The sequence below is a fragment of the Onychomys torridus genome, chromosome 11 (assembly GCF_903995425.1).
Source record: "Onychomys torridus chromosome 11, mOncTor1.1, whole genome shotgun sequence".
Lineage (NCBI taxonomy): Eukaryota > Metazoa > Chordata > Mammalia > Rodentia > Cricetidae > Onychomys > Onychomys torridus.
The window spans coordinates 14,226,219-14,247,522 of NC_050453.1; the positions used below are offsets into that span (position 1 = coordinate 14,226,219).

At 48.9% G+C, this 21,304-nt stretch overlaps 1 protein-coding gene across 1 annotated transcript in view; it reads right to left on the bottom strand.

Annotated features, from left to right (window-relative positions):
- Nucleotides 1-20,347, bottom strand: part of Cnih3 (cornichon family AMPA receptor auxiliary protein 3) — a 118,381-nt gene extending 98,034 nt beyond the window's left edge. Inside the window, exon 1 of the mRNA XM_036202390.1 lies at nt 19,272-20,347. Coding sequence (XP_036058283.1) covers nt 19,272-19,352 — 81 coding nt within the window. The 5' untranslated portion in view covers nt 19,353-20,347. The remainder of the gene's footprint in view (nt 1-19,271) is intronic.
- Nucleotides 20,348-21,304: the final 957 nt, after the last annotated feature.

Consider the following 21,304-nt stretch of genomic DNA (forward strand, 5'->3'; position numbering starts at 1 on the left):
TCTCGAGTATGGGCAAGATGACAGGCTAAAAGACAAACCCTAGGTGAGCAGGCAGTGAATGTTGGCATTTTCTGGTCACTCACGCTTATACCACTTCCCTACAGTCTGAACTCTGCAGAATTTTGTTTCTGCCCCCTTAGCACAGTCCTGGTGGGACAGTGACCCAGGTCCTTCCACTGTGCCTAAGACCCTGTCATACTTAACTAAAGGTAACCATGTTCACAGTGTCCTAGAGAGAGTGACTATGGAGCAGAGAGCAAAAGCTGGTTTTCTAGATTCTTCTTTCATTCAGTGAGTACCGGTTCCTTTCCAGAAATCCCTCTTTAGACTGATTTCCAAGAACCTTAATGATACACACCCTACACAGAACCCGGGGCTGTAAGAGGGACAAGAAAAACCGAACAAGAGAAAAGAAAGGAAGCAGGCAGCGTGAGGTGGAAGAACGGCGGCATCCAGGACTGGATAGGGCTTAGGCCGCTGCCTCCAGGACCTGCACCCCACATACGAGGAAATAGAGACTCAGGAAATGCAGGGCCTGCCTAAGGTCAGGAGGAAGTTTGCTGAGTGTGCAAGCCTGTCAGCGGCTGGCCCTTTTCTAGGCCATAACTTTACATGTCTAAAACTGCCAACCAATGGGAAAGAACGTGTCGGGACCAAATACCAGACTTATCTCCAGTCGGCACTTATGTGGCGCTGGCCTCTGCTCAATTTGCAATCAGTCTCCAGAACCTCCAAGGAAAAGGAGTCCAGGATCAATCTCAGCCCCAATGATGGGGTGGCTTCAAGGGACACTACATCTGCTTCAAGTCCTGTCCTGTCTTCAGATAATGATTCTGTACTCTCCAAGAGACCATCTCTCCCCATCGACCACTCAACACACTCCATCTCAGTAGAGAATTTGTGCCCAAACTGGGAGTCATGGCCCATGCCTTTAATCCTAGGACTCAGGAGGCAGAGGCAGGCAGTTCTCTATGAGTACGAGGCCAGCCTGGTCTACATAGCAAGTTCCAGGATAGTCAGTGCTACAATAGAAAGACCTTCTCTAAAAACAAGGAAAGAAAGAGAGACAGAAAGAAAGTAGGAATTTGTTCCCAGCCTTATCTCCAACTCCATCTTTGTGAGCCCCAAGCACCAGTTTGTTGCCATGACAATCCAGAATCCCCATCAAATGAAGTCCCCCGCTCCATCCAGTGACCTACCAATGATCCATGACAATAAGGACAAAGAAAGTCCATTCCAGATTTCAGGCAGCCCACAGAGTCACTGCAATAGAATGTGGCCATCATGGTTGTTTCCCAGTGGCCATAGAGCTGGGAAATGGGACCATCTGCACATCAATTCCGAAATTGGTCCTTTTGGGTCCCGGTCTGTCTGTGAATAGTGTGAAGCAGTTTGCAAAGCAGACACAACAACCAGACATGTGGCACAGAGTCCACACACAGGTTCACAATGGACCTCTCTCCTGCTATCTACGGCTCCCCATGAAATAGAGTAGTGCCCTCAGAACCCAACCCATATCCTGGCTCTAGACTTCCCGGGCCCCATTTCATCTTACCACTCCAAAGAACTGGCTCATCGTTTAACCCTTCCCCTACCCACACTCCTTCAGAGAAGTTACTAATTCCTTTTCCTGATAAGGTTTGCAGAACACATTTAAATGGTTTTTACCCCAGATACAAATGTCTCTATTACATAGGGGGCCATCTGGGCTGCCACTGCTAGCCAGCCATGTTGCTATCGACTCTTTTTTTAGAGTTCATGAATCAGTTGCCAATAAGGAGGGGGAAAGGAGCTGATGCCAAGACTCTGTCTCCTCCCCTGCACTTTTCCCCAGCAGGAGAAATGGATCCCAGAGTCCAAATGGACCATGTGAACGCAGAAACAGAAAAGATGCCGAAGACTGGTGCTCTGGAAATGTCAGCCCACGGTTCTAGACATCATGGAGGTGGGAGGTGGTGGCAGCTTACTTCCCAGCCCTGGAACCCACCAGCTGGGCTAAGTGGTACTGTGCAGTCTCCAGTGGATCTGAGGTGCATGCAGAGAAGAAATAAAAGGAGCCCAGGAGCAGTGGAGAAAGGAGCAAAGGGAGGGGAAGACAGAGCAGACAACAGAGAAGAGGAGAGGAGGGGAGGAGGGAAGGAGGGAAGGAGGGAAGGAGGGGGAACGGGGAGGGGAAGGGGAGGAGGGGGAAGGGGGAGGGGAGAAGGGGGAGGGGAGGAGGGGAGAAGGAGAGGAGGGATAGAGGGATGGAGGGGAGGAGGGGAGGGAGCCAGAGTCCCTAACTCTAGGACGACACAACCACAGACTTCTACTGCAGCCAGCCTGGAGCCCCTGCAGGGCAGCCATGGGGAGCTGAGTTCTACCTCATCTGCTGCTGGATACAATGTAAACAGTAGAAGTGGGAGCTAGACCTGAAAAGGATATGAACCAAGGGAGAAAAGCATGCATAGTGCCTGCCTGTGCCTTTTCCTTTGTGAGGAGGGGAAAAGACACAGAAAATGGGATCCAATGGTTCGGTCAGAGCCTGTCTTAAGCACACTACCTAGAGTGTTTTGCAGACCTTCAAAGGATAATCAGATGCTCTGGGTCCCTCTAGCCAAACAGCCTTGGGGAAGTGTAGCTTTGGGCTCTGGCGGAGAGTGGGTACACAATGGTGGGAGCCCTTAGCCACCACAGCCTCAGGATGCTGTTGTTCCCACTGGGGCATTCAACCTATACTCTACCAACTATACCAACTAGAGGGCACATAACCCTCCCCACCTGCTCCTCACCTCACTCTGCTACAGTAGGAAAGAGAGAACAAACTATCCACACAAGACAGGTGTCCGGGGAAGCAAGAGCTATGACATTTTTAGTGGTGATGGTCAGCAACTGGTTTTACCTTTTTCTTCTTTCTTTCTTTTTTTTTTTTAATATGAATGGCTGTTTTGCCTGCATGTATGTCTGTGCACCATATGAATGCCTGATGCCTACAGGAGCTCAAAGACGGTGTCAGATCCCTGAGAACTGGAACTAGGGATGCTGTGAGCAGACATGTAGGTGCCTACAATTGAACCCAAGTCCCCTGCAAAAGCAGCAAGCGTTCTCAACACTGAGCCATCTCTCCAGCCCCTTTTTTTATCTTTTAGTGAATCTGGCTGAAAACACACACACACACACACACACACACACACACACACACACACTTTTGTGACTCAAGGTAGGATTCATTCAAACAAACAAATAAATAAAACAAAACTAGAAAACAAAGTTAGCCTCTAAATTATCTCCCAATGAACTGACAGATGTTCCATTTCCACGCCCGCAGCAGTGCCCAACATACGGGCAACCCTGAAGGTTGAGTCCTCAGCTCCTTTCCAGGCCGGGTAAGGCTGCCTGCCTAGTCCAGCCCTCCCCACCTCCCCCCACAGCACCACCTAAGGGCATGCTGCACCTCTGCACTGACCTGAGATGAGAACTGCAAATCAGGTTTTAATGAAGTACATTTTTTTTTTTGCAAGAGACCCTTTTTATCTCCTAATAGCACATGCTTTTGTCAGTTCATACACAGCCCTGAGCTTTCTCAGCTCTAAAATTATGGGAAACGTTGCTAATCTCTTCTGATGGAATCCTCTGGAATAAATGGCTGTGGTCACAGGCAGACTCCTGGAAGAGTGGTCATTGGTTTAGAATTTAAAAAATCTCTACTTAAGGGCCATTCATAATTCCTGGCAACTAAAGCTTAATGATAAGATTTAAATAAGGATCTTACAATGGTTTGTAGAATATTGTAGAATAGAAATAATGCAATAAACCTGGCCAGGTTTTTTTTTTTTTTTTCTGAGACAGGGTTTCTCTGTAGCCCTGGCTGTTTTAGAACTTGCTTTGTAAACCAGGCTGGCCTTGAATTCAGAGATCTGCCTGCCTCTGCCTCTCAGTGCTGGTATTAAAAGTGTGTGCCACCACCACCCAGCATGCCATGTATTTCAATGCTCATGTCTGGGACATCCCAGAGGTCTACTCTTGGAAGCCTCATCCCTAGTGGTGTTATTCTGGAAAGTTCTGGAAACTCTGGGGCCTAGCTGAAGGAAGTAGGTTATCTGAAACCTCTTTTTTATGGGATATGCTCATCTTGGGCCCCTCTCCCTTCTCTTGGTTTCCTGGTTGCCATGATGCAAGCTATTCCCACTCTACCACACCCTCCATGCCATGGCAGACTGAAAATGAGCAAATTACACTTTGCTTCCTTAAACTGTTTCTCTCGGGCATTTGGTCACAGTGGCAGAAGTGTGATTAATTTGAATGGCCCCTTCCAGGGACCAGAGGGTCAAGGGAGAGCAGATAGTTGGCACAAAGATGGGAGAGCCAGAGAGTTTCTCTATGTGAGATTAGAGGAGCCGCAGAACCTGATCCTGGAATTCTGCTCTGCGTATTGACACAGGAGAACTGGTAGGGGGTCTTGGGCAGGCATTTGTGTACTGTTTGCTATAGTGTCATTCAGAATGACAGGATGGAAGTAAGTGGAGAGGATTAGTCAGGGTTCTCCAGAGGACCTAAACCAAGAGGCCTTAAGTAATTACAAGAGGGAGTTTATTAGGTTGGCTCACACAGTCAGAGGCTGATTAGAGAGACCCCTTCCAGAGAGCTGGGAAAGCCAGCAGCCTGGAACTATTGAATAAGAGAGAACAACCTCAGCCCCAGTCTGAGGCTAAAGGCATGAAATGCCCTAGAGACCCCCTGCCAGTTGATATTCCAAGGCCAGAGAATCATCCTGATGCTATGAGCAAAGATGGAGCAACAGAGAAAAACAAATGGACTATACACTCACTCTAGAAGAGTCGAGCACGCAGGTGTGCAAGCCTTCCCTCTCTCCTGTTTCTCCTACTTTTATTTCCACCCATGTCCCAGCCCACTGGATGGGGTCACTCACATTCAGGGTGAGTCTTCAGAGTTTGTCTACCCATGTATGAGTCGTCTCTGGAAATGACCTCACAGCCACACCCAGAGTGTGCCTTGCCAATTCACTGGGCATCTCTCAACCCAGTCAACAACCAAGATTCAGCACCCTACCAAGTGTTCATTGATAGATGAATGGATATGTAACATATGGCACAGACATCTAATGGAACAGTATTCAAGTTAATGAGGAATTCAAATTGTGATATACACTACCACAGGGATGAACCTCGCAGACATTACACTAAGTGAAACAAGCCAAGCAGAAAGGGGGAAAAAATGCTGTATGCTCAGTTTATATAAACAAGGGACCTAGAATTGTCAAATTCGTAGAAAGCAGAGAAGACGCCAGGACTAAGGGGAGCAGGGAGTTACTATTTGATAGGATGGGTTTCAGTTAAGAGGTGATGTTCTGGAGATGTGTGGTGGATGGGTGCAAAAACATAAATACACCAATGTACTTATGGTGTGTTTAAGGGTAGGATTAAAACAGTTAAGACATTAAATATCTTCTGCATTGTGCCACAATTTTTAAGCAAATTTAAAATAAAATTTTTAAATGTTAGAGAAGCTACACAGACCCCCAGAGCAGAGACTGCAGAGCTAATGAGATCCCTTTCTCTCTCAGGTAGTCTGAGGAGATTTAGTTAAGGGTAGAAGCAGGACAGAACTAGAGGGAATGTGGGAAGCCAGCCTGAGTCCAGCCATGCACCAGACCGAAGACAATCCAGTTTAGCACCCACTTGATTAGCATCTGCACAAGTTCTGGAGACAGAGGAAGCAGCCAGCCCCTGCCTTTCATGTGCCTGCGTGCATCGAGGCCGTGGCCAATCCTTCAGCTACAGCGGCATAGTTGTGTTTTGTTTGCAATTGTTTTCTAGTGCCAAGAGTTGAACTCGGGGCCTGGAAAATGCCACAGAGACACACTTCTAAGACTATACTTTCAAGGGTCATTTTATGGTTCAGACACTCTATCTCCATCCTCAGTCCAACTTACTGTTCTAAGACTCTGGCCTCAGGGCCAGGTAGTTACAAAGTTCTGGCCTGAGAACACCTGCATGGCAGATTGTGCTGCACAGCCCACATTTCAAGGACCCTTGGAGGTGGTCCTGGCAGCTAGAACTCTGGGGGAGAGATTAGAGTTAGGGAAAGGGGCCAGGTCAAGAGAGCAGGAGAGGAACGTCTCTCTCGCTGGGCCTTGCCTTACCAGCTGGGCCTGCCTTACCAGAAGCCACCCTGTGCCCCTTCCCTGGAATTCAGCTGCTTTCCATTCCCATTCTTTTACTGCGCTGCTGAGCTGCATGCATGATCTCCACCCTGAGCAGCCAGGAGACTATGAGTAACCCACCTACAGGAACAGAGCTGGAGGGGCAAGCCCGCTGGGCACCTTCCTACCCACCCATGCCTCTTTCACAGGAACATACTTCCCGCCTGGGTTTGTGAAGTAACGAGGCCCTCCTCACCCTGGGCCAAGCCTCCACCTTTCCCCAGTGTGCAAGTGAGATTATACACGAACTACTGTAAAGAGAACAATAGTGATGTTGGGAATGTGAACCCTCAGAGCATCCGTAATGCTTACGAGAAGACTAAATGAAATGCCTTTGTAACAGGAGAAGAAAACAAAAACAACTCCAATGGGTGGTGGTGGTGGTGGTGGTGGTGGTGGTGGTGGTGGTGGTGCACACCTTTAATCCCAGCACTCTGGAAGCAGAGGCAGGTAGATCTCTGAGCTTGACATCAGGCTAGCCTGGTCTACAAAGCAAGTTCTAGGACAGCCAGGGCTACACAGAGAAACTGTGTCTCAAAACAAAAAAACAACAACAACAAAAAAAAAAAACAAAAAAACAAAATTAGAAAAGTGCCAAGTCCTGAGGCAGCAAGTATAGCCCCCAGGGAGCCTTGGAGAAGCCATTCCCTCAGGCAATGGTATCTAGGCTCCTGACTCTTATACCAAACAGGCCTTTATATCATGCTGGTCCCTCTTTTAGTCACAAAGAAGATGCTGGAACATCCCAGTGTGTGCTGTGCTCAGCACCTGCAGCATGCCATCCAGCAGGGCCAATTGCTTGGCACTACTCATAACCACTATCACCAAAGCTACAGACTCCCCCTTCTTCAAATAATGAAACACAAAAACTTCTGGTTTCACAGACCAAATGAAGCTGCCAGAAATGACTTATTCCTGTCAACTGTCTGAGAGCCACTACCTATCAGCCATGTGCTCAACCTGCAGTCACCGTGTCTCTCAAAAGTCTATGAATGCTTAAGTAAGACTGTAATCACTCTTACAACCAGCTTCAACATCATTTGAGAAGCCAAGGCACATGTTCACATGCAAAAGTGTGTGAGGACACAGACACATAGGCAAATTTCTATACTTCTAACAACTCCCAAATAACCAGGAGCCGCTTCCCAAATTATTAACTCAGAGATTTAATAGTATTTATAAATGCTCAGCCAGTAGCTTAGGCTCTTACACTTAAATTTAACCCATAATTTTTATCTATGTTTAGCCATGTGATTGGTACCTTTTCTCAGTCCAACATTCTCATCTTGCTTCCTCTGCATCTGGCTGGTGACTCCTGACTCCGCCCTTCCTCCTCCCAGAATTCTCCTAGTCTTGTTGCTCCACCTATACTTCCTGTCTGGCTACTGGCCAATCAGCGTTCTATTAAACCAATTCGAGTTACAAATCTTTACAGTGTACAAGAGCATTATCCCACAGCATTTCCCCTTTTTGTCTAATTAAAAAGGAAGGTTTTAACCTTAATATAGTAAAACTATATACAACAAAAACAGTTAAGTAAGAATTACAGCAACACTATCTAATCCATTTGCATTTGGGAAATTAGAGAAAACATTTAATTATCTATCTTAGTGAGTCTAAAGTTTTGTATCTAATTTACTTTCTATTGTAACTAAGGAAAACTATAATTATAATTATTCAGTCTTCAGTTCCATCAAAGACCCCAGAAGGGTGAAATATTATCAGGCCAGATAACCCAAGGTCATGAATTCACACTACACTGGCACACACATAGAGGTCCAAATGAGCCAGATCGCCCAAGGTCATGGGCGGAGCAAATTCCCACTACACTGGCACACACACAGGGGTCCATCAAGTTTGTCATGTCATGGGAGCTGGTGACAGGCTGAAGTGAAGAATGACTGAAAATGAGAACAGAGGCATACAGGGGGCAAGAACATGGAGAATTAAGATTCAGGAGAGATGCTTTTTCCTTGTGGCAAGAGCAATAAACAAACATATCCAGAGACCAATACAGTCTAACTGTGGTGCTGGGGCCCTCAGATGGAGACCGTGGGAGACTAGATGCAAAGGTAGGCAGATGCCTCCAATGCCCACCACAGGAATCTGAACCACTTCCTACAGCAACTTCATCTACCCTGAGATTCTAAGCTGAGTCTTCAACCCCATGCTCTGCTGTGGGATCATCTAACCAAGCCTGTCAGGTTTTTTTTTTTTTTTTTTAATGTCTAGGATGCTGTTCTGACTTTCATTTCTGTTACTGTTATAAAACATCCTGACATAAAGCAACTTGGGGCGGGGGGATTGTTTGTATCAGCTTAAAATTCCAGGTGACCATTGTGGGGAAGTCAAGGCAGGAATTTCCAACAGCTAGTCACATACTTCCACGGTTGTGAGAAACTGTGTATGTAATGTATACATGCTCACTTGCTTGCTTACATGTGCTCAGCTCTTCAACAGTTCAGGAACTTGGCCTAAGGAATAGTGCCGCCCACAGTGGGCTGGATCTTCCCATATTGATTAATGTAATTAAGACAATCCCTCATAGATAAGCCCACAGGCCAACCTGATGTAGACAATGCTTCATTTAGACTCTCCTCCCAGGTGATTCTGGTTCTGACCAAGTTGACATTTAAAGCTAACCATCCCAGGTACCTCACTGTGTACACAGAAATGACAGTGGCCCCATTTCAGCCTACTCTTGACTTAGATACCTTTTTCATGCATTGTTTTGGCTTTATTTTAGCCTATGTAAGAAAGTCTCGTGTTTGCCTCTTTCTATGCTCAATTAACAATATCTGCTGCCCTCATCATTAAGTTCTACATTGGTATTCAGAGACCAACTCAGGATTTAATTGTGCACTTGGGAATTTTCATGACCTTTATGGGATTTAATCAGATTCCCAGTGCTATTGAGCATACAAAATCTCAGTCACCCATGAAGATTCAGACATTGGACATAAATAACCCCCAGCAGCAGCTACCCTAGACCCCAGATTGGAGGTTGGAATGCATAGGCACAGCTTCCCTGTCTGTATCAGGACTCACTCAATACCTCTCCTCTATTCAGCACAATTCAGTTCCCTTTCTGAGGTCCCTTCAGCCACCATAAGAAGAAGTGACCTGAATTGCAAAGACATCAGCTGGAATTTAATATTTTCCTCTTCTGAGCCATAAAGAGACTGTCTACATCTGGTTGCCAAGTGGTGAGAGAACAGTGTATTTCACAATTATGACCAAAAATGGGTCTCACCGGGACTGGGGAGATGGCTCAGCAGGAAAAGGCACTTGCCACCAAGCCTGACAGCCTGAGTGTGATCTCCAGGACCCACATGCTAGAAAGAGAGAACAGTGACCCCCACAAGTTGTCCTCTGACCTCTACACATGTACCATAGCTTTTTATATACACACATATATACACACATAATAAGTGTAATAAATTTATCATGGGTATCACAAGGGCTGGTAAGATGTCTCAATGAGTAAGAATGCTTGCTGTGCATGTATGAGAACCTGAGTTTGAATCCACAGCATGTGCATGCCTAGAACCCCATCATTGTGAAGTAGAAATTGGCAGATCCCAAGAGCTCATTGACCACCCAGCCTAGCCAAAAATGCAAGCTTTTAGTTTAATAAGAGACCCTGTCTCAGGCGGCAAGGTAGAAGGCAATAGAGGAAGACACTTGACATCCTGCTCTGGGCTCTGCATGCATGCACAAGGGAACACACAGTCTCACACTCTAATGCACATACCACATGACAGATCTCACCATATTCATCATATAAACACACACATGGGTATCGCAGCTACCCAGAGGGACTACTATCTATCTAACAGCATAAAATCAACCCCTGTGGAGGTACAAAGTCCACTATACAACCCTCCTAGACATGCATATGGGCTGAAGTCACCATCTCAAAGACCTTTCAAGCAGAGCTTTCTTGCTGAGATCTGTCATTGAACCTCCATCCTTCAGGGTTCCCTCACCCTCCCTGTCCTGGCTTGTCCCTTTGAGAATCTCCCCTCTGCCTAGAGATGTTGGACTAAAGTTCACCACTGCAGTGGTTTGAATAAGAATGGGGGGAGGGGACTGGAGAGATGGCTCAGTGGTTAAGAGCACTGGCTGTTCTTGCAGAGGTCCTGAGTTCAATTCCCAGCAGCCACATGGTGGCTCCCAACCATCTGTAATGAGATCTGGCACCCTCTTCTGGCATGCAGGCAGAACACTGTATATATAATAAATAAATCTTTTTTTAAAAAGGAAGGAAGGAAGGAAGGAAGGAAGGAAGGAAGGAAGGAAGAAAGAAAGAAAGGGCCCCATAGTGCACATATTTGAATATTTGGTTCCCAGTTGACAGACTGTTCAGAAAGGATTAGGGGGTGTGGCCTTGTTGGAGGAGGTATGTCACTAGGGGTGGGCTTTGAGGTTTCAAAAGCTCATGCTAGGCCCAGTCTCACTCTGCCTATGTGTTTGTGGATCAGATGTAAGCTCTCAGCTATTGCTCCAGAACCACACCTGCCTGCTGCCATGCTTCCTGACATGATGAATATGCACTAACCCTCTGAAACTGTAAGTGAGCTCCCAATTAAATGCCTTCTTTTATGAGTTGCCTTGGTCATGGTGTCTCTTCAAAGCAATTGAACAGTAGACAACTTTCCCTCATAGACACCAGGTCTGGGATGCTGCAGGCCTCCTGTGGGTCCAGAAATGTATAATTTTAGAATTATACAGTATCATAGCCCATATGACTATTCTAAGTCTAGGAAACTATTCATCAAGGAAGAGTTTATCAAGCTTGGCTGGTCCAGTAAATTAACCAGATGCTGAATTTACTTATTCTGTGGTAACTGCTCTATTCATCACACCACCATGCACTGGACATTGGGACCACACAGACAGCAGCAGTTCCAGTCCCCAAGAACCAGTAGCCCAGGGCTGTGGCCAGTGGAACAGTGGGATGTAAGGCAGGAGGCAGGAGAAATGGATAGGATGGGTGGAGGCTTCACAGAGAATGTAAGCCAGCCCAATAAAGAATGGGATGCGTAGACAGCATTCCGGGGAAGTGGAAGAGCCCATTTGGGAACTGGCTGGAACACAGATGTCAAATGAGGGGAAACCCTTAACTGGACCTAGTCTTGGAAGCCCTTTAAGCTTTGCAGGTAAAGGCCAGAAGGGGTCTGAGTATGCAGATGACATGCAGAGATCCTTCCCCATGTTGGAACTGCCATTCTGGGGAGGGGTTGCAGCAGGTGGATTCATCCAGGTGAGATGAAAACCCAGGAGGCCAATAACATTGAAGGGATATGATGCCCTGAGGAAGAACAAATCAAGCCTGGCCCAAAGCAGGGTCGTGAGGCAGAGAAGAGGGTACAGGTGTGTGTGACTGTGTTTGGATGGTGCATGTCCCCAGAGGGCACATATTAAAGGCTTAGTCTTGGAGCAACACAATTAGAGGCAGTGCCTTCAGGAGATGGAGCCTACCAGGAGGTCACCCAGTCACTTGGGGTGTGCCCTTACAGGAGATTACGGGACCCCAATCTCTTCATCCCCTTTCTTTTTGCTTTCTGGTTAATGTGATTTATGACTTTGCTCTGCTTCATACTCATGGTGGACTACCTCAGTAGAGAACCAAAGCCATCAGGCCACAGGATCATAGACCCTTCAGAACTATGAGCCCAAGCAAATCTTTTATGAGTTCATTCTCTCAGTGACAGAAGTTAATACCTAATGGTAACTAAGAAAGGAGAGATACAGAGGTCCCTAGGTAAGGACCAGGGTCCATTGATGCCTTGAGTGATGAAGGCACACAGGTTCAGAGTGGAGCCAAATGGGCACAGGGCAGGTGGTCCATGGAGGCAGATGCAGGCCTGTTCTAAGGGCAGGTCGAAGAGGCAGAAAGTGAACAACCAGAGAGAACTGTGAGAAAGCATCCAGAGGTGCTTAGAGAGAGGAACATGGGGCAGGGTGCTAGAAACACTTAGGAATGGGACCACAAGGAAGACATGAGCAGCAATGTCAAGATCACAGAGAGGCGTCCGTAAGCACCGAGACCCAGAGATGGCCCAGCAGAGGTCTGCCAGCATCCTTGGCAAGCACTGAGTGAAGAAGTAGTGTGGGCATAGGGCAGGGGTCAAAGACATTTGAGGAATAATCTTAAAAACAGGGAAGAAACACATCTGGTAAAATGCTGATCTTGTCCAGGCCTGGATGATGGATGCAGAGGGCCTGGCTTTATCCATCCCCAGTACACTATGTGTCTGATAGAAGAGGAGAAAGAGAAAGGGGGCAGGATTGGGGGATGCAGAGCCTGTCTGCAAAGAGGAGAGACTTGGCCCGTCGGGAGGCCTGGAGACATAGTTGTGGGGTGAGACACACGGAGGATGCAGGGAAACATGTCGAATTGGTGTTCACAGAAGAAATCAGCTTCAACAAAAGGGACACCAGGGCTTGAGTCAGGGAAGAAATGGATAAACCAGAGCATAGCTGGCGAAGTTCCTGGAGGGCGGTACTAATGTCTGATTGTTTCATCAAAAAGCATGTTGAAATTTAATTGCAGTTGTGATGGTACGAAGAGGTGGGACCTTTAAGAGGCAATGGGATCATGGGACACCACCTTCATGAATGGATTAAGGCTGTTCTCAAAGTGTAGTGTGGAGCACCCCCTTCTTTTCCTGAACACATGCTCTCATGTCAGGTGATGCCTTCCATCATGTTGTGGTGCAATAAGAAAGCCCTTGCCAGCTGCAGCCCTTAGATCTGGGACCTGTGAGCACTCAGAACTGTGAGCCAAACAAATTTCCCTTGTTTCTACTACCTGATCCACTATGTTCCATTAAAGCAACAGAAAAGACCAAGACAGCAGGGCAGTGAGTGCTCCTGATGACACCCTCTGTCAGATCAGTGCAGGGAGTGAGTGCTCCTGATGACACCCTCTGTCAGATCAGTGCAGGGAGTGCTCCTGATGACACCCTCTGTCAGATCAGTGCAGGGAGTGAGTGCTCCTGATGACACCCTCTGTCAGATCAATGCAGGGCAGTGAGTGCTCCCGATGACACCCTCTGTCAGATCAGTGCAGGGCAGTGAGTGCTCCCAATGACACCCTCTGTCAGATCAGTGCAGGGAGTGAGTGCTCCTGATGACACCCTCTGTCAGATCAGTGAAGGGAGTGAGTGCTCCTGATGACACCCTCTGTCATATCGGTGCAGGGCAGTGAGTGCTCCTGATGACACCCTCTGTCAGATCGGTGCAGGGAGTGAGTGCTCCCAATGACACCCTCTGTCAGATCAGTGCAGGGCAGTGAGTGCTCCCGATGACACCCTCTGTCAGATCAGTGCAGGGAGTGAGTGCTCCCGATGACACCCTCTGTCAGATCAGTGAGCCTGATATAAAGGCATGGGGGTGGGAGCTCCTGGGACTGTGAGAATGTGACAGTATGGTGAAAGTTGAGGAATCAGACCCAGCCATGCTAACAGACTATGGGACTCTAAGGGTCAGCCAAGGTCACACGGAGCATTCACCTGAACGACAGAAGTTCTTGGGGATCCTTGGTGAGAGCAGAGGGGTATATGAGTGGGTTCCTGGCTTGGAGGGTTTCGACCATAAAGGTGACATGGGACATGCACAGATAAGCCAAGTGGCGGATGATGAGCTTGAAGGGATTCGTGTCCTCAAGGGACCACGCCCTGAGAGAAAAGGGGCAAATCACAAACAAAACAGGGACCATGACAGGGTGCAGGTAAGAGGGCCAGGGCTGCCTGGAATGGCAGGTGTAGATGAGGTCAGGAGGCCACAGACGCATAGGTAGTCTCCAGCACGAGGTCAGCTCAGTGCCTACCACAACACAGGTCAGTGAGGATATGACCATGACCAGGCCCCAATCCTCAGTGGATCCTACACTGAGTGGCCCACAGAGGCAAAGGACAGTGACAGCAAAGGATGGAGAGGACACCATCCGGAGAGCATGTTGATGGGACAATTAGGTACTTCTCACCATCTAGGAAGGAAGTCAGGAGGAGAAAACTGGCCCAGGGAATAAAGTGCAGAGCCACATGGACACAAAGTAGGCAACAAATAGCAGTGGCTGGAGGGACAGGCAGGAAGTGAAGTCAAGTGTGGTCTCAGGGTTGGTACGGGTAGAAAGACCCACAACAAGGCCACGCAGCTTCACCTGCCTCCGTTCAGAGACTGGAGAGTCAAAAGAAAACTGCCTTGCTACCTCTGCCACATCCCACCTTAGGAAGCCTAGAAACACCGGCGACTGATGAGGCTCAGCACTGGCTTATGTCCAGAGCATCTGACTTCCACTCCCTCCTCTGCTCTTACATGATGGATGGAGATTCAGTGATGACAAGACTGGCTTTGGGAGACAGCCAGTCAACACTCACAACACAAGCTGAACAAGAAACAAATATCACACCTGACGGGGGAGCCCTCCAAGGTCACCACTGCTTCCCCCAACCCCTGTACCCCACCCTTGCAGGGGGGCTCCTCACTAGCATCAAGGGCCCTGAGCCTCTTGGAATGGTGGGTCTTCTTTGCATGAGTTGTAGTTCTCCGGGTTCCAAAGCACCATGGTCCAGAAAAGGATGCACGTTCCTTGCTACCTAGGGTGTGGTCCCCAAGGGCAGCCAGAAATGGGCCAGGCAGAAGGGCAGGAGAGTCTGTTATGAAGCTGATTAAGCTCCTCTGTGCTCCAGCATCCTCCTCAGCTTCGGAGAACAAAGATGGGCAGTAAAGGCCCTCCTCTTCCTGCATGGATGGAGAGAGACCGTGGGATGGCAGGGCACAGAGTGGACAAGTAGCAGCTGCTGGTGGCTGACCCTGGATGCTGGAGGATGGCTTGATCCAAACAGACCAGCAGTGGAGGCCAGGGAAGGGCTGGCAGGGGGGTCACGCTGTCCCTGGCTCAGGCCAAAGAGGGTCTCTGAGAAAAAGGTTACAATGAGCCCCAAGCATCCTGTTTCACAACACATTGCCCCCTTTCTTTTCATAGATGGATAACTGGAGAAAATGAGATGTGTTCCTAGTGGCTGGGTCTGTGACAGGCTAGAACTGGCTGAAAGGTCTTCAGCCGTGAAGACACTCGTCTAGTGAAACTTCCCCTCAGCAGACTAGTTTGCATTATCAAGTTCCAGGATGAACGCCACCAAGAGCCCAACGCCATTTCAAGATGGGGAGATACATCAAACCTTTCTGGAGAGCAGCACTGGGAACTAACATTATTTGTTAACTGCCAAAGTTCAGAGGGAATCTAGCTATTAAAAACCTGGAAAACTGAAAGCCTGAAATCAGCGGTAATGCATCTTTGATCTTTTCAAAAAACAGTTTCATCTGTGTTTATATAATGAGACCGTCTGCAAACAGGCTCAGCCAAGCTGGAGCAGAGAAGATTCTGAATTGTGAGTAAACACCGTTCATCTCAAACTGGCTAGAAACAGACATCGCACCACATAGCAAACCTTTCAGGACACTTGTGGGCTTTTTCCCTTCTAAACATCCACATGCAGTTTTTTTAAGTGTATACACACACACACACACACACACACACACACACACACACACACACGCCCAATCTTTTCTAGATGGAAAAGTGGGTGGTGACTTTTGTTTCACAGCATATTGTATTTTCAAACTTTTTGGAAATGAACCTGTATCCTTTTGCTTGTATAAGTAAAAGTCTAATTTTTTAAGAAGATGAAATAGAATTTCTTCTTTTAAAGAGGAGTCCACAGAGCTGGGTGTAGTCGTAAATGCCTATAGTCCTAGCACTTCAGAGACAGAGGCAGTATGAACATGAGTTCTAGGCCAGCCTGGACTATATATCAATACTCTGACAAAAAAAAAAAAAAAAAAAAAAACCCACAAATGAAATGAAACAGGGTGGAAAGGAGAGGAAAGAGGAGTCCTGTTTCCAGCCTTGTTCTGCTCTAATCAGGAAGTCCACTCTAAATATCTTACTGACCTAGAAGCTAATATTTGGGGTAGAAACTATTACTAAATTAATAATTCAACACCAGTGATCACAGCTGGGAAAAGGGCTTGGCCATAAGAGTCTCACAGACTCAGATCAAATCCCAGGTCCAACATATACTAGCTGTACAAGCTTGAGCAAGTTTCAGAACCTTTCAGAACCTCTCAGAGCTATAGTTTCTTCCTGTGTAAAAAAGTCATTTGTGGAGACTAAAGGATGCCCTGGTGTCTAAGAGACAATATTCATGAAGAGCACAAAGATATGGTTTAAAACAAACAAACAAAAAACTCAATCTCACTCTGCTTCTGCAAAGCACGACAAATGTACTCAAATTCAGTGGCTGATGGGAAATAATTTCATGTGAAAACGATGCAGACAGATTTTCGAGGCAAAAATCAATATTTAAATATGCTTATGACTAGCCACATCTATCTTTGCTTCTAGACATCCAGGGAGGGTGGGGGAGGGGAGATGAGCTAACTGGAGGTACACCTGAGAGGTCTTCTCCAAACTACGCAGGACCGAGCGTGGGTAAATACATACTGGATAAATAGTAACTTCCATTATTTCTCTTAAGTAGGTATGTACGTATACAAATAAATAGAATGAAAAGTATACCACCTGCATGTCTTCTAGCTCAGGGGGTGCAGTCATTTTAGCCGCTGTGTACTAAATGCGGATTCATTGTTTGGGATGCCAATACATACTAAGCAATCAATATGACTCATCAGATCAGGAAATGTATAGAAATATAAGGTGCCAGAAAGAAGGCAAATGCACCATCTACTAACTCTCCTAAATAGTAGGCTGAAGTGATTACCACCATTCAACCAATATCCACAAATGCACAGGGTGCATATTGGGAAATAAGAGAATACCTGAGGCCCCCTTTGAGTGTTCAGGAGTCAGATCCCTGTGGTGGGGATCGGATTGCTTGATTCAGAGAGAGAAGGGGAGACTAGGAAACAGGGCTGTGCCTGTTGCCAGTGTGCCCCTTGCATTAACTGTGCCAACAGAACCTGACTTGGGATTTGACCACACTGCATTCCCTCAGAACCAGAGATGAGGGTTGGGGGCAGAAGCCAGCGCAAGATCACCAGGACACGCAACTGTCATTCAGATGTCTCTTGGTCAACTTAGCTGCACAGACCATCCACTTAATTAGCTTGTTCCTGAATTGTTTATTACCCTTCCTATCCCCACCCACATGCACCTTGAGGGAGAGAAGAGAATTCTTCCTGGTGACCCACCCTGCCTCAGGGACCAGTGCAGTGAACAGCAAGTCTGAAGGAGTTTGGGGTGCTGCCACCCTCCAAACAAAGCAAGACCAGGAAGAAACAGCAAATTAAGTATTAAGCTTTGAGGATGTGGCTCCCTCTCCAAATCCAAAGAAGCCACTGAAGTTCCTTTAGAACATGGGAGCAGATCTCTGCTGCATATTTGGGCACTGTCTACCCTGAATCCCTCTTTATCCTAAACCTAGTACGGTTTCATTTTTTTCTTAGCAATTGTCAACAGCCTCAAATTCCACTGTCTGTAACAGACTAGACCCAGCATTCCAGGGCAGAGAGGACAAAATCCCATCACATCTAACTAGCAGGACTTTTTAGATCAGCCCCCAAATTCCTACATCGGAATCCATTCCTGAACCAACCGATAAGTGATTACACAATCTTAGAAAGAGCTTAGATGTGATCTACAGGGTCTTTTCGGGGGCCAGTGGCTAGAAGCCCCTTCCTCCTCCCCAGACGCTCTCTCTCCCTCTGCTCCTTGTCACAGCCCTTAGAGCAGGAGATGCCAGGTTCTATTTTAAGACAAACCCTCTCACCCTAGAAACCACTCAAACAAAACACCGGCATCTCAACTACTCCCCAATCTTCTTCCTTCTGGGTAATCTCCTGTTGTACACAAGCTCTCCAAAGGTCCCCCGAGCCTCCGGGAGCTGGTCTGGGGTCCCTCCCACCACCACCACCACCACCACCACCACCACCACCACCACCACCACCACCACCTCCTCCTCCTCCTCCACCACCACCACCACCACCACCACCACCACCACCACCACCCCGCTGGAGGGCAAGGCTGTTAGCAGTGGTTGTCAGGCACGGGGACCTTGGCCTTTCTGACTATTCACCCCGTGGTGAGAATGGGTACCTTAACCAGCCTCAGCAGGAAGCTAAGGCAGGGGTTGTGTGGATCTGCTCCTCCTGTACCTTGCTCCTTACTCCTCTTCAAGAGTCCTCGGCTTAGGAAGTTGGGGCGGGGGAGGAGAGGCTGGGGGGCAGGAGGAGGTAAAAGGGGGATCTTTGATTGATGCGTAACATGAATGAAAAAAATTTCTTAATTAAAAAAAAAAAAGAGTTCTCGGCTCCACACCATACCACACCACACCACACTTGACCTAGGACCCATCTGCTCTCCAAGCTGGGAGGAAGCTTGTGTCCTAGGGATGATGGGACCTGACCAGGTCTACACCACCTGGAACCTTATTTATCCTGGTCCACCTCTCTCTCTCTTCTTCACTCACATCTCTCTGGATTTGCCTCCCCTCCTGCCTGGCCTCTCCCTACTTCCTCTTACAAGGCGCCCCGGTTGTGTTTCCACTTAGTCTCCAATTATGTCTAAACGCAACCCACCACAGATGCTGACATTTTAAATGTTTAGTTGTTATAGTTACTTGACTAATTGCCTGGGCCCCCGGCAGAGCGTCTTCTCTCCTGCAGGCAGGAGGGGGGTGGGGAGAGTCAGGCAGATGGGGTTTTAAGCCGCTACTCCACTTGGAGCCGGCCCGGGACACCTTGCCACGCCCAGGAGAGCCCGGCGCAGAGACTCCACCGGCCATAGGCTCCAGCCAGGGCAAGAAGGTGCGCCCGGCACCTGTACCGCCTGGCCTCAGGATGCCAAGAACTGTGTCTCCTGCCCCGGGACAAGAGAGATGGACAAGGTCTGCCCAGCAAATGTTTCTATCTGGCCTCACAGTCCGCCTACGCCTGCAATGTATAAAAGGCAGGTGAAATGAGGAAAGGAGGTATGCATGGGAGGGAGAGGGGGCTTGGGGGGCAAAAGAGAGTTAGAAGCCGGCTGCAGGTTACTCACGTGCCAGATAGCGAAGAAGATGAGCGCAGCGCAGAGCACCAGGGACAGCATGTAGCAAAAAGCAGCGAAAGTGAAGGCCATGGTTGAGGACCCCGATCCCACCACACACAAAGCCGCTCCCTGGAGACCAGTGCCCTCCCAAACGGGGGCCAGAAGGACCGCTCGTCCGCAGGATCCCGGAAAACCCAACCGCTAGGAGCACGCACAACAAGCAGAGACAGAGTTGAGGGTCATTGAAGCTGGCAAGATTTGGACAGGACAGGAGACCCAGGACGTGGAGCGCCCACAGGCACAGAATGTCCCTGGTGGCCACAGTTCCCCTAGCCGAGGAAGAAATCTAACCAGGAGAGAACACCTGCAGACCTGTGTCAACTAGAGAGACCAACAGGCATGGGGTGCGAGGACTCCACAGAGGACTGGACGAGGAGGTCCGTCCCCTGGAAAGAGCCTTCTCTGTCCGCTCCGAGCCGAAGAGGTGAGGCGAGCGCGCCACTCAGACTCCAGGTGCCCCGGCTCCGAGGTCCCCAATCCCACAGCCGCTCTGCCCGGGAGCACAAGTCTTTAGGTGGCGGCCGAGGCGAGCCAGGTCCCGTTAACCCTGCGCCCTGGACTGGGGTCTTCCAATGCAGCTGTGCGCTCGGAGATGCATCCGTCCCCGGCCCCAACCGCGTCCCCCGGCCGCCGGCTTCCGTAATCCGGTGCCTGGGAAACTGGGTCGGACCGGGGCGGCGTGGGCTTCAGCCTAGCGGGCCAGCTCCCGGCCGGGCGGCTGCGGCGTGGCTTTCCGGCCAAGTGCTGCTCGTTACTGAGCCGGGCTCCACCTGCTGCTGCTGTCGCCCGCGCAGCCAAGACTGCGGCGCTGGGACCCCTCCCTCGAGGCGCCCCACCCTCGCCGGCTCCGGAGCGCGCCCTCCCCGCGGGCGGAGACTGCGGCGATGGGGGCCGGGAGACGGTGGCGAGGAGATGCGGTGCGCGCCCTCCTCTCGGAGGAAACTTGCCGCCCCGAGCGCGGAGGCGGGAGGGGCAGGGACTCTTTAAGCACGTGCGCCCGGAGCGAGTGGGAAGGCGGAAGGCTATGGCGATGACGCGTCCGCCGCCCCTAGGCTTCCAGCAGTTTCGTGCACATCAGAGCGGGAAGTGAAGGGACTTGGTCAGGGATTGGCTCCTGTTGGTTGAGTCTTGCTTAGGCCGATTTCCCAGACTGTAAGGTACTCCTCATCTGGGAGGGCCTTTTCAGCTCTACCCTAAGCCTCCCCACTGTCGCACCCCCACCCCACACCCCATGCGCGCAGAATCCTGCTTTAGAGCCCACCCCTGGCATCCTGCATGATTCGGTTCCAGCTGACACTGGGGTTCAAGGAACCTGGTGCCATGGATAAGGCAGAAGCAAGTGTTTCTGTGTCGCGCTGTGGCATTGTTTAGAGCAGGTGAGGTTGGAGGCAGACTCCCTGCTCCAACTTTCTTAGCCTCAAATAAAACCTGCTTTCTTTATCAGAAAAGTAGCAATGAGTATCTTCAAACCAAACGGGACTTAGCGGGGAGCACTTGGTATCTGCACACTCTGTCACAGTGTGTTAGCATCTTAGAAAGTTTGTATCATAGTCACTCTATGAAAAAGGTTCCAACCCTGCAGATAGAGTTGGGATTTCAGATGAGCCAGTCCAGAAAGCAGGAAGAAATGTCCTGAAGGATATCTTGCAAGTCACTTGGGAGTCTAGATACACATCATAGTTTGGAGTGAATCTCAGAGCATCAGGTTATGTCCAGAAGACAATGTTTCACTCCCATCGACCAACCCCTGGATCTTACAGTTTTTTTGTCCCCCCTTCTGCCACCTCTCCATGATGGCCCCTGAGCCTCAGGGAGAAGGGGTGGGATATCGCTGTCCCATGTGTGGCTGGCTGAGCACTCGACTGCACATCGACAGCTTGTGTGTGTTTCTGCATTAACTGTCCTCCACTGCACAAAGGAACTTTTCTCATGAGATCTGAGAACTGCCCTTGTCTAGGTATAGAGATAAAAAGTTAGAGGGC